Source organism: Prunus dulcis, chromosome 8 (assembly GCF_902201215.1).
Source record: "Prunus dulcis chromosome 8, ALMONDv2, whole genome shotgun sequence".
Lineage (NCBI taxonomy): Eukaryota > Viridiplantae > Streptophyta > Magnoliopsida > Rosales > Rosaceae > Prunus > Prunus dulcis.
The window spans coordinates 5,100,390-5,114,452 of record NC_047657.1 but is presented as its reverse complement, the minus strand read 5'-3'; the positions used below and the strand labels follow the sequence as shown (position 1 = coordinate 5,114,452).

The 14,063-nt window shown below is 38.2% G+C and overlaps 1 protein-coding gene across 1 annotated transcript; it reads right to left on the bottom strand.

The window, feature by feature from the left end:
* Nucleotides 1–9,604: 9,604 nt before the first annotated feature.
* LOC117638115 (G-type lectin S-receptor-like serine/threonine-protein kinase At1g34300) lies at nucleotides 9,605–12,479 on the bottom strand. Its single transcript, XM_034373211.1, has one exon. The coding sequence runs from the start codon at nucleotides 12,325–12,327 to the stop codon at nucleotides 9,799–9,801; it is 2,529 nt and encodes an 842-aa protein (XP_034229102.1). The 5' UTR covers nucleotides 12,328–12,479; the 3' UTR covers nucleotides 9,605–9,798.
* Nucleotides 12,480–14,063: the final 1,584 nt, after the last annotated feature.

Sequence of the window (14,063 nt, the reverse complement as noted above, 5' to 3'; positions counted from 1 at the left end):
TACAAAAGGCAATCAAGTCTCAAACATGTCCATATGTAAACAAACAATATAGCCAAGTAAGAAAGTTCCAAAGTAGCTTACATTTCCCTTTATGTGATCAACCAAAATTATCTTTCCTTGAGTCATGAAAACAACTTTTATGACTATTTAAGATCACTATGAATAAATTATCACCAAGAACTCAAACACGTGAGATTTATCAAAACCGATAAATAGGACACGTATCATGTTGTTATCATTATGAGTTTTTATCTCTTTCTCAGATTAGGAAGAGGTGCTCTTGTAGAGCATTTAGCTAGAGAGAATGAAGAGGAGAATATGAAAAATGCACTGTTCTATTGATTTATGCAAAAACTGCAGCTTACATAGTGTGACTGCTAGGAGAGAATTGTGATTCTCTTCTAACAGAATTACAGCTGTCATCCTATTCGAAGCTTACACTTGTCATAACAAATCTAAGCTAGAGAATCCACCTAGACTATGATCTAATGGTTCTCATTACATCATTTAAATAGAAACCAAAAAACAGAACAATATAAAGGATAGCTTCAGCTCTAAGAAATCAGGATTATATTTGCAAGCTTTCTCAGCCTCACAAACCGATCCTTGGGTAGAGCTTTAGTCAAAATGTCTGCTATCTGATCTTCTGTTTTGCAGTATATCAGTTCAATTTCTTTTGTTTGAATGGCTTCTCTGATAAAATGAAATTTCCTGCAGATGTGTCTTGTCTTTTGGTGATGGACTGGATTCCTTGCCATTGCAATTGCTGAGGTGTTATCACATAGAATCTGAGTCCCTTCTATCTGTTCTTCACCAAAATCTTCAAGTACAAATCTCAGCCACTTAGCTTGTGAAGTTGCTTCTGCAGCACTCACATACTCAGCTTCGGCTGTAGATAGAGCAACTGTGTTTTGCTTGATGGAAGCCCAAGAGAACATGCCTGAGCCTAGTGTGAAGGCATATCCTGAGGTGCTCCTCATATCATCCTCACTCCCAGCCCAGTCACTGTCACAGTACCCAATTAGAGTAGCTGTCTTCCCCTTTGCAAACTCAATTCCAAAATCCAATGTGCCTTGAATGTATCTCAGCTCCCTTTTAGCAGTTCCCATGTGTTTCTTTGAGGGATTGTGCATAAACCTAGCAAGCAAGCTAGATGCAAACATGACATCTGGTCTTGTGGCAGTCAGATAAAGGAGACTTCCTACAATCTGTCTGAATTCACTTTCATCTGCTGCTTCACTCCCATCTTCTCTACACAATTTCTCATTCACCACTAATGGAATTGCCACTGACTTGCAGTCTCTCATTCCAAACTTCTCAAGAATTTTCATGGCATATTTCTTTTGATGAATGAAAATATGCTTGTCAGTTTGTTCCACTCCCATGCCAAGAAAATGATGCAACAGACCCAAGTCTGTCATCTCATAGTGTTGCATCATATCTTGTTTAAATTCTTCAAGCATTTTAGGATAGCTTCCAGTATATATAATGTCATCTACATAGAGGGAGACAATGATAATACCTGAGGTGTCACTAGTTTTGATATAGAGAGTAGCTTCACTTAAGCTTTTCTTGAAACCTGCAGTGTTGAAATAGGCATCTATTTCATCATACCAGGCCCTTGGGGCTTGCTTCAGTCCATATAGAGCCTTGTTCAACTTGAACACCTTGGTTTCCTTGCTCTCTTGAACATATCCTTGAGGTTGTTCAACATAAACTTCCTCCTTTAGAATGCCATTGAGAAAGGCAGACTTCACATCCAATTGAAATAGGTTCCATTCCTTTTGTGCTGCAAGGGCTATCAAAGTTCTGATGGTGTCAAGTCTTGCCACAGGGGCAAATGTCTCATTATAGTCGATTCCAGGCTTCTGTGAATAGCCTTTAGCCACAAGCCTAGCTTTATTCTTCTGCACAGTGCCATCTAGGTTCAGTTTGACCTTGTAGACCCACTTAACACCAATTACTGGTTTGTTAGATGGCCTGTCAACTAATTTCCAAGTATTGTTCTTCTCAATCATCTCCAATTCAGCCTCCATTGCACATCTCCATGATTCATCCAAATCTGCTTCTTCAAAGCTGTCAGGTTCTACAATGCACATGTTGCATTGTGCCATGATGTCATTAATACTCCTCCACTTGTGAGGTGTGTGATCAAGCCTTTGAGTCTCTTCAAGCATTTCTTCCCCTTGAGGTGCAATTTCTTCTTCCATCTGCATTTGAGTATCCAAGAACTGAGAGTGATCATCTAATACCCTCTGTTCAGTTTCTGCAGTATCTTGATTTCCATCTGGCATAGGTACTCCCACATCTGCATTGCTAGGATTCTCCCATTTCCATGAGGCTTCTTCATCAAAATAGACATCCCTAGACAAGATAATCTTTCTTGTCTTAGGATCATACAGTCTATAGCCTTTTTCACACAATCCATAGCCCATAAAAATGCATTTGTGACTGTTTTCTTCCAACTTGTGTCTCAAAACAGAAGGAATAAGCACATGACATAGGCATCCAAACACTTTCAAGTGTGCAATACCTGGCTTTCTTCCTGTGTAGGCCTCAAATGGTGTCATTTTCTCAAGAGATTTAGAAGGACCCTGTTGAGAAGGTAGACTGCTGTATGAACAGCTTCTGCCCAAAACTCATAAGGAAGACTCTTTTCATGTAGCATAGACTTTGCCATCTCAATCACTGTCCTGTTCTTCCTCTCAGCAACACCATTTTGCTGAGGAGAATATGCCACTGTCAGCTTGTCTTTGTATTCCAGCCTCACTGCAGTATGTAAGGAATTCATTTGACATGAATTCTCCACCTCTATCACTTCTAAGTGATTTCACTTTGTGTCCACTCTGCAATTCTGTCATTGCTTTGAATTTCTTGAAACATTCAAAAGCATTGGATTTATTTCTGAGAAAATAAACCCAAGCCATTCTTGTATAGTCATCAATGAATAGCAGAAAGTACCTATTCTCTGACATTGATGCTATCTGCATTGGACCAAGATGTCAGTATGAACTAATTCAAGTGGAAACTGAGCTCTCCAAGTAGATTCTGCAGGAAATGAGTCTCTATGCTGTTTCCCAGCTTGCAGCCTTCACACACTGCTAAATCCTTCTCCAGACTAGGCAGTCCATGAACCATGTCTTGATTTGCTAGCATCTTGATGCTTTGATCATTAAGATGACCCAGCCTTTTATGCCAAGTCTGCAAACTGTGAGTCACACTTGCTCTCAACACCAACTGAGTAGCAGGTACCATTGTGAGAGAGAAACACCTATTGCTAGTCATTGGAACCTTAGCTATAGGATTTTGCAGTGACCAATCATCAAAAATTGTCACCATTCCCTTTCCAAATACTAAACAATACCCATGTTCCATCATCTGACCAACACTTAGCAAGTTCTCTTCCAAACCAGGCACCAACATCACTTCTTGAATGTGTTTTCTGCCTGTTTTGGTTTCTATCACAAGAGTACCTTTTCCTGCAACTTGAACTGTCTCTCCAGTCCCCATTTTCACCTTGGAAGTTACATCCCTTTGAATGTCTATCAGTAGCCTTTCATCTCCAGTCATATGGTTGCTACAGCCACTGTCCACATACCAAGAGTTGCTCATTTTCACATCTGTCACAGCATTGCATGCATAAAACAATGTTCCAGTTTCTTCAACCTGATTGGCATAGTTCACCTTCTGCACAGATTGATTGTCATGGCAATTTCTAACCATGTGACCAAACTTTCCACATCCTCTGCATTTTGGTTTTCCTTCAAACCAGCACTTGCCATAGTGCAGTTTTTCACAGTGCTTGCAGGGTGTTTTAGTTCCATCATTTGATGCATTTGGTTTGGTATTTGAATTGGACTTGTTATTCCAATTCTTCCCATTTTCCTTCCAGTTCTTCTGAGACTTGTTACCTCCAGAAGAACTTCCATTCTTAGAGCTTTTACTCTCAATGTTCAGACTAGTGAAAGCCTTTTCTGTGGAATTTTCATTGTGCCTATCTAATCTGAGCTCAAAGTTCTTGAGAGATGCAACCACTTCTTGAATTTCAAGAGTGTCAAGATCCTTTGAATGCTCAATCACAGAACATATAGAATCATAAGATCTAGGCAAGCTAATAAGCAATTTCTGCACAACTCTTTCTCTAGGTAACTCTTCACCATAATTCTTCATTTGATTAATCAGATCAAACAGTTTAGCAGCATAAACAGAAAATGATTCACTATCCTTCATACGAGTGTATTCAAACTCTCTACGTAGGCCTTGTAGTTTCACACTTCTTACCTGTTTATCACCTCTAAACTCTTGCTTCAAGATATCCCATGCACCTTTTGAGGTTTCTTCATTCACTATTCTGGGAAAAATTTGGTTTGAGACTGCACCTTGGATCAGTCCAAGTGCACGAGCATCTTTCATCAAAGTCTCAGCCGTTACAGATTTCTCTTCTTCAGCAGCTTTAGATCCTTCTTCCTTTCCTTTTGCCTTCGTTGGATCTGAAGCATCAAAGCCATTTTCAACCAAATCCCACAGTCCATGAGATTTCAGAATGGTCTTCAATCGAATGCTCCAAAACTCATAGTTTTCTCCATTGAATACTGGTGTACGAAGCTCAGAAGAGCTTGATCCTGCCATATTAGACATCAGACGCAGCTAGACAAGCTTCGTGAAGTTTTGAGTGAGCTCAATCGTCAGCTCAGCCAAATACCAGCACTTTCTTCACAGATTCACGCCCAATAAACAATCAAACCTGGCTCTGAGGCCATGTTATCATTCTGAGTGTTTTATCTCTTTCTCAGATTAGGAAGAGGTGCTCTTGTAGAGCATTTAGCTAGAGAGAATGAAGAGGAGAATATGAAAAATGCACTGTTCTATTGATTTCTGCAAAAACTGCAGCTTACATAGTGTGACTGCTAGGAGAGAATTGTGATTCTCTTCTAACAGAATTACAGCTATCATCCTATTAGAAGCTTACACTTATCATAGCAAATCTAAGCTAGAGAATCCACCTAGACTATGATCTAATGGTTCTCATTACATCATTTAAATAGAAACCAAAAAACAGAACAATATAAAGGATAGCTTCAGCTCTAAGAAATCTGCTGCAGGATTATATTTCAACACATGTTACAATCCATATAACAAAAACAAAACCGTATATGCACCTAATGGAGTTAAGGTTCATTGTGACATTCCGAAAAAAATTTAAGCACAAACATACTTGAATAAGTTGTCTCATAATGTTAAAATATATGTATATTATTGATTCACACCTGTGGGTTGAAAATCAAACATGTTTTTAGTGATCACCAAAAGAGTTCATATATGAAATCCTTTCATAAGTTAAATCCCCACATCTGTGGATAAAGAGAAATTCCTATTAATTCACATATGTTGTCTTTTGCATCACTCCACCGTGAATATACATGGATAAACTATCCCCAAAATCTTTACTTAAATACGTTAATTTATACCTGTGGGTGTAAATTACCATATTCCAAAATCCCATACAATAAACTGCATAAACTTCTTATACAAGAAAACTCACATCTGTGGATGTAGAGAAGACTTGCTAGTCTATGCAGTCTGCTATCTAGATTGTTCCATCATATTGTTATCAATCTGTACAATTCCCATATGTGGATGGAGAATAATACAGAAGGTTACTAATATAGATGCAATTATTGACCAAATTGTCGAGTTTAAAACCTTCTCATACAAACTGAGCAGCTGTGGCTCACTCAGTTTGCATAATAGATTCCAAATCATTGATCAAAAGTCCTTTATAGCATAATCAGATTTTCTCAAATAAGCGATCAACCTTTGCAACCCAATTTAAGAGGGCAGCCGGAACTTTATGCGATCAACCTTTGCAACCCAAAATCACACATCGATCACGCCAAAGTTGTACACGGCCAGCAACATCAGATAAGGTGGGCGATTTCTTTTTGGTTCTAAAACATGCAGCCTAGGCTCTGATACCACATGTAAACTATAATGACTACACATGATAGAACACATGTCAAGAATATATAAGAGTACATCTCCTCAATATGATCCCTTCATACGCTCATTTTAGATGGCGTCAATTCTTTTGTGTGGGTTGGCTTGATTGGTTGAGCAGGGGCACTTGTATTTATATGCATCTTCCTAAGAGTCTTGCCCATCAAGAAACTCTTAGGAAATTCTTATTGCATTAGGTTCATAACTTCTAATCCACAATTAAGATAGGAATCCTTCTAGCTCTTATATTAGCCTTAAAACAATAACTTTAATAGAGTTGTAGGTTTAGTTGTATTTGAACTCCTACTTGACGTCAAGTTAGAATTCTTTGATGATTATAAGAACACACTTTATTGAGATAGACATCTATATGTCTAACAACAGACTCAGAAGTTTTGATTATCATTGGAAGGTTCATTAGAGTGGTGAATAAATTAAGGTATTAATTATAATGGTTGCCTTTGGATTTTGTGTTAATATACTTGGATATGATTTTGGAGATTGTGCAATAAATTGAGTCCTTTTCTCATGCATACGATTAGTTGGCTAGTATATACAGAATTGCAAGTATTAAATCGTTTAGGTGAAAGTGTACAAAGTAAAATTCTTTTTTTGAGTATGAGAGATTGGGGAAAGAGGGTCTACATAAATATTCATTAGATGTTTGGGGGTTTCAAATCTTTGTCCAGATGGGTAAAGGTGGAAGAGCTCAACCAACTGAGCTATACCCCAATAACTAAAGTAAATTCTTTAAGAGTCTGTTAGGCAATGTTTTAAAATGGCTAAAAAAGCCTTACTAAATTGGAAGTATTGTTAATTTACTCTCTAGACTTTTTTCTTCGCCAATTTTTCTCTTAAATCTATATCTATATATATAAAGCAAAAGGCAGAGAATGGTGAAACATTCAAAATACCAGAAAATGCCTTTGGTTAATTCAAACATTAAGAATTGAAATTATTAATTAAATGAGGATAATATGGTAAATTCACTTTTTTCATATTAAAAAAATTAAAATTAAAAACAAAATCAGATAATAGCTCCTACTTTTATGGAACATAACTACCCATGTTATATTTTCTTAATTCTAAAAATAAAATAAAAAAGAAAAAAGAAAACCAATCACGCATGTGCTAAGGGGCTAGTGCTGCTAAACGAACCCTAAAATTAACTGAGTACACCCTACTACCAAAATATTTATTGAATTACTAATTGACCCTAATATAAAATGACCAAAAAAGATATATTGAATTGCAAAACAAATATAATTTTAATAAGTAAACCCAACTCACCATATTCAACCCTAATGAAAGGCCTAAGCAAGAAAAATGCTTCCATGATTCCAATCATTATGAGACTTGTTGTTCAACAAAATTTAGGGTACTGAGGAAGCGAAAGAACCATGTTGGGAAACCTATGGAGAATGAAATAAGCTTCTAACCCCAGAAAAAGCAGAGCAGACCCAAGGAAGTTTGGGTGAATGAGGGGTGGTCGATAGGGCTTTCCTCTAGGAGGGATGATTGTGAGCTTCCTGACGATTACTAGCATATCCTTTTTTTGGGTCAAAACATCAGGAAAATTTATTAAAGATGAATAAGATTGTTTACATCACTACCCATGCTGGACCTGCTTGATCCCAGACCTAATTACCACCCATCCTAGAAACATAGGATGCCACCTCATGTGCATCTCTATTGCAGTGTCGTGTGTGAAAGAAAACACCACTTGGCTAATTAAACTGTTGAACTAAAACATGAATAACAAATAGGGTGTTGTATGATAGAGTTTATTAGGGTGTACCAAGAGTATTTTGGTAGTAAAGTAAGGTATACTTAGTTAATTTTATATTTTGATTAAAATATTAGGGTGTACTTAAATCATAGAATGTACTCAATTAATTTTAAGGTTCGTTTAACAGCACTCTATACATAATGGTTTAATCTACCCCACCATTATATTCCATTCCTAGGAATTATATCCAATATGATGTTACCACGGGCATATATATTAAGAGCAAATGAAGGCACTTACCTCTACTCAGTCTTGCTCTACACTTACAAAGGTGCCGAGTTTTCATGAAACTATGTATTGAATGGGGGCACCGTACTTGACAAAAAATCTCAAAGAAGGCCAAGGCAGGACAAGGGGGCGGGGGCTGAAACTTGGGCTGCAGTTGGGCTTGGGCAATTGATTTTTTAAGTGACTTTGATGTTATTTTGTGAGTGTTACTAAAAAAATATTAAGAAAAGACCAACTCTTTTTTAATAGGAAAAAGAATTCATGATAAATTATCTTCTTCAAATTTAGCCCTGAATTCCCAAGTATAAGTTCTCTACTCTTTTATCTTTCATTGCAACTGCTACCCCCGCCCCACCCTCTCATTATTCCCTTTCTTTTCTTTGTGCCTTTCAATAGAGAAATTAGATATAATATGTAGAGTTTGTTTTCTAATTGGTGTATGGATATATTTATACCTTCACTATTAGTTACTTGGTTTGGTTTGGTTTTATTTTTGTAGCTGCACTTGGAAAGAGCTCTAGATTGCCTACATATCATTTTGATGGAATCAAGCCAACTCGTACTTCATTGGAATTTATTTAGGAATTTTCGGTGATATAAATTTAGATGGAATTTGTGGTTCTTGGAATAGTTTGGATATGAAAAAGTGTTTGAGGCAAATTTGGTCAAGGTAAACTAGGGAATTTGATTGGGTTTGTGAGTTGCATCTAGATTGCCTACACACTCTTGGAGGGATTAAACCATATGTACTTCGAGTTTGGGTGATTATGAATGGAAATTGATTTAATTTGTGGGAATTTAGAAATTAAGTTTTTTGGCTGAATTTGAGTTAATTTCTTGCACCAATGTTGTTGGTTCATTTTAATATTAATTAAACCTCTCTTCTCATCATTATTATCATCCTTCATCACTTATCTCATATTCTCTTATTCCTCACACAATCTCAAGAAAATCTCATGAGTTTTTCGCTAGCCAAAGAAATGTGTTCTTATTGTGGAGCCTTGGACTCATCCTTCTTGTGCATATAGGTTTGAGTCATACAACGATTCAGTTGGGTGATTGTATACGGAGGAAACAAGTCAAGAGATATCCGCGCCTCAGCCTAATTGTCTATGTGCTTTTTGGATGAGAAAATAATTATAATTTTTTTATTTTCATAATTACAATTTTCCCAACAAATGCTAATTGGTTTGCCAATTGAGAAACTATTGCTGAGAACTTGAAATTTATTGGTCGTCTATGATGTAGCTTTGCCTCAATTTGGAATTGCTTTGTATTGATTTTCCCTATTCCAACTGGAATTGAGAGTAGAGAAGAACTCTCTGCCTCTGTCGTTTCCCTGCTTGCATGCGTTAACATGCTAACAGCCTATGTCAACGGCAGTCCCCCTAAAACTAAAAAATAGTTATCAACTACCCCTAGCTTTTCAATTGCAACGAGCTTGCATTTCAAGTGATCAAGAACAGTTATCCCTGCACCCGATGTCCTTGTCTAAATAAACCATCAATCTATGATGCAGGAACAGTACGGGATGCAGTTCATAGATATTAAAAATAAAATAAAATAAAAAGCTCAATTGTGCTAATAATATGTTTCTTGAACGAACTCAATATGATATTATGCTATTACATTCTGCTTTAAAGTATCATATACTATCATTATAAACAATTGTTACAAAATAACATATCAAAAGTCTTGTCTTAATTTGAATGGAGGAATCAGCTTAAAAGAACTAGAATCTAAAACTGGTTCTCTTATACAAAACACGTGTAAGGAAATAAGATTCAATTTGGGTCTGAGTGTATAAGGGATGCAGTTGCCTTCTCGATGTTCCTCCCTGATGTTAAGGAGGATTCTCCAGAAATTTGAAATGAGGAAAATGAGGAAGGAGCTGGGGCTGAGGCTGCAGCAGTGGACAGAGCACTGACATTACTGCTCACATTCATGTCTGTTCCACTAGTAGGCACGTCAATGGCAGCCCTCGGGGCAGGGGGTTTCTCAATATCTGTAATTCCTTCCAGCATCTGTACAACTTTTCCCATCATTGGCCTATGAGATGGTTGTTCATGTATGCACCAGAAGGTCACCTGAATTGCTCTCGTCACTTGATCCATATCAACATCTTGGTCGACTAGCCTTTTATCGACAATTCCCTTGATGTTACCCTTCTCAAATTCCTCAAAAGCCCATAAGGAGAACTTCTTCCTATTCGTCTCCTCAGAAACTTCAAAATTCCTTCTCCCACTCACTATCTCTAGCAAAACCATACCATAACTGTAAATATCAGATTTGGAAGTTATTGGAAGATTTGCTAGCCATTCAGGTGCCAAATACCCTCTAGTCCCTCTAACACTCGTCAAGGTTCGATACCTATGGTCCTTTGGATTAACGAGCTTTGCGAGGCCAAAATCTGACACTTTGGCATTGAAATTCTCATCTATGAGAATGTTTTCTGGCTTTATATCACAATGCACAATGCAGTCTCGGCACTCCTCATGAAGGTATGTGATCCCCCTTGCAGTCCCTAGGGCAATGTTGAACCGAGACTCCCAATTCAACAACTTTCCTGACTGCTCTGCTGTTGCAAACAGGAAATTATCAAGGGACCCATTTTTCATGAACTCATATACCAAAAGCCTATGGCGTCCCTCAGAGCAAAAACCAATCAGCCTCACCAGATTCAAATGGTGGGTGCTACTAATGGTTGCAACCTCCATCCTAAATTGTTTCTCCCCTTGCTCAATCCCCTCAAGTTGCTTAACTGCAACAACAGTTCTATTAGCAAGAATGCCCTTATAAACAGCTCCAAATCCTCCTTCCCCAAGCTTCTCCTTGAATCCCTTAGTTGAGCGCTGAAGCTCCTTATACATGAACTGAACCGGTGCACCAGAAGCATACTCAAGAAGTGCATATTGAGCGGACAATCCACCAAAGTTGGGACTGTTCCTGCAAAACCACCACCACAAACCGCCCTCCAATGCCATCAAACCCAAAAGGGTGGCAACAACCGCAACAACCACAATCCAAGCGCGCAACTTCCAATCCTTTTTCTTGCCAGCACTCTCCAATGAAGACGAAGGATTTGGAATCACCGGCCCACAAACCTTGATATATGAACTGCTGGACATAGCTGGACTATGATAGCCACTAAGAAAACCAGGTGTCTTGTAGTAACATAGCCCTGTGCCATCAGACAAAGATGTCGAAGCATCACAAGCACTATTTACAAGACAATTCAACCTGCAAGCTGATATACCCACAAAGAAAATCTGTGATTCCGTCTCGGGAGGGTACGTCAAGAACCGAGTATGAACAAGGTCCAACATAGTCACACTCTGAGGACAATCCTCAATCTCCATCTTCCTTTTACATCCTTTCCTGCTATCCTTCGAATCAACTAGCTCAAAATTCTGCGACATACAACCACACACCGGATTGGAATTATTATAACTACAAACTCCCATGTCCCCGCAGTACCCGAAAACCTCACACTGATCAGTAACAGCTGCCCATCTCTCAATTATAGTCCCACTACCTCTAGTGGAGCTATAAATTCTCAAATTCCCATCACTCCCTAGCTTCAAGAACCTCAAAATATCACCAGCTTCAGCATAATCACTACTATAAGCAACAATGACCGCAGTGGCCAAGCGTAGATCAGAGATTGACAAAATACCAATTGACTGCAATCCTAAACTAGGTGAAGTCAGATTGGTATTAACAGAAGAATTCAATCCTTCGTTCCAATACGTAATACTATTGTTCCAAACAAGAGTAAGGTTCCCATTCTTAACAAGCTTAAAAGAATACAACCCAGATCGCAAAACCTTACCCACAGTGAAGTTCTGCGACGGCACCATCGAATCGGTCGGGTTGTCGAAGCTGGACCAGACCGAAACGGTGCCGTTGCGGAGCACCAAGTCGCCCGAATCTTCAAGCTGGGCGGAGGAGACGCCGCGGCTGGCGGTATTGGAGTCCCAGAGAGTAGTGCCGGAGCCGTTGACGAGGCGGAGGGTGCCGGAGGAGAGGAATTGAAGGGTGCCGCCGGAGTCAACGGCAGCTCCATCGCCGGCGGACCATACGGGGACGCCGCCGGAGTAGAAAATGGCGGCGATGAAGGAAGGGGGCGAAGTGGGGGGGTCAGAGAGAAGGAAGCCGAAGGAGAAGGTGGCATTTGGGGAGGACCAGAACTGGTTTGGGTTGGAGGCGGAGAGAGTAGAGCCTGGTGAAATTGTGTTGGCGGCTGAGATGGTGGTGATGGCGGCGGCAGAGAAGAGACAGGGGATCAAGAGAAGAAAAGAGAATGGGGTCATATTGGTTATTCGGGTTGCCGTGTCAGATTTGATGGCTGGGTTTCTGAGTTTTAAGGAGGAAGGAGAGACTGAGGAGATTGGTGTGGTTTGGAAAATGGATGGAAGGAAGACTTTGACTGTCAAATGGGACGGGGGGTAGGACTGGGGCTCAGATCTGCTGTGTTGCCTCCGAACTAGTCTCTACACATGACGGAATATAAACGCTGCTAAAGGTTCCTGATTGTATTTTAATTTTTTTTTTTAGCAATCACCCTAAATTATAGACATTATTTTTCTTTACTTTCTGAACTTTCAATTTGGTTTTGAGCCCCATAATCTTTCACAACATGTCAATATACTCCATTTCGTCAAATTTATTAATTATTTCATAAAATTCATAGACGTTTTTGTCACTTCAAGTTCGTACTTAATTTGACCAACTTAAACCCTAATTGAATCAACCCATTTTTCCCTTTAAACCCAAATTTAACCAATGAAGGCCCCATTTTCACTTCTTCATTTTTTAATCCATTTAAAATATGATTGAAACGAACAAGCGGTCGAGACAATTAGAATTTAAGTTTGTCAAACCAAATTCTAACTTGAATTTATATAAATTATCCTGCATTTAACAGAAAAATTAACAAACTTAACGAAATGGGGCATATGACACGTTTCGAAAGACTAGAAGGTCTCAAAACCAAAGAAAGTTCAAAGAGCAAAGTGGAACAAGGTCTATAGGTGAGGCAACATTGCTAAAATTTTCTCCTACAAAAATATTTGGATGGGTTAATGGCGTTCGGATTGATTAAATCGAAAGACAGATGTCACAAACATAAGTAGGGAACAGGGATGGAATAGGAAAATTAGGAGACAGAGGATCATAACTGAACTGTTGAACAGTGGACCGGACATTTCTTCTGTACATTTATGTTTCTTGGACATTTATCGTTGAGTAATATTTTTGACTTCTAGAAAGTTCAAGTCATAGAGTTGATATTTTTTTTGGTCGAAAATTTTGGAGTTGACCTGTTCAATACAACTGGTGTCATTTTATCAACGTGCGTGTCGTACGGGTTTTGGGTAAATAAATAGTCTCCATAAAATTTGTAAGCAAAGTCAAAGAAGATAAAACTTTCAGTGCTCTCTAGCTTTCAATAAAACACTATTTTGCTTTCAAAACTCTCCACCTCTTATTAGTTTTCAATTTCATCTTACTTTCTAGGTTCCAAGCAATACGAAACATATTTTAAGTAAGCTTTCTCTCACTTTTTTTCTTCTTCTTTTCAATTTTTAATTTTCTCAAGTGGACTTGTAGTTCAAAACAGGAAAACACAATTATATGATTTTATTATTATTTGTTAAACTAACGATCATATTTTATTTAAACACTTTGTTACGGTTAAATGCTTCTCAGTTCTTTACACGTGACTCTGTGAGTTGGTCTTTATGCAAAATTATGTTCAAGCTCCATGTTCAAGGCTTGATATCTGGTCTCTATAGTGACCATTTGACTATATGATAAAGCCCCCACTCAAATTTGGTATAAGAACCAAGTTTAGCCAATTAATAGTATAATTATAATAATAAATTACCTTGAGGATAAACTCATCAATACATCTTATTGAAACCAACTATGTTAAATTTTGCTTTAGGCAACACCACTTAGTATGCTACACATCACTTCTATAAATAAGAGAACCTAAATGATAAAAAAATACATCATCAGCAATACTTGGCGATCCATCGCAGTCTTA

Coding starts and splice junctions, on each gene's coding strand:
- LOC117638115 (XM_034373211.1), bottom strand. CDS start 12,327: ATGACCCCATTCTCTTTTCTTCTCTTGATCCCCTGTCTCTTCTCTGCC.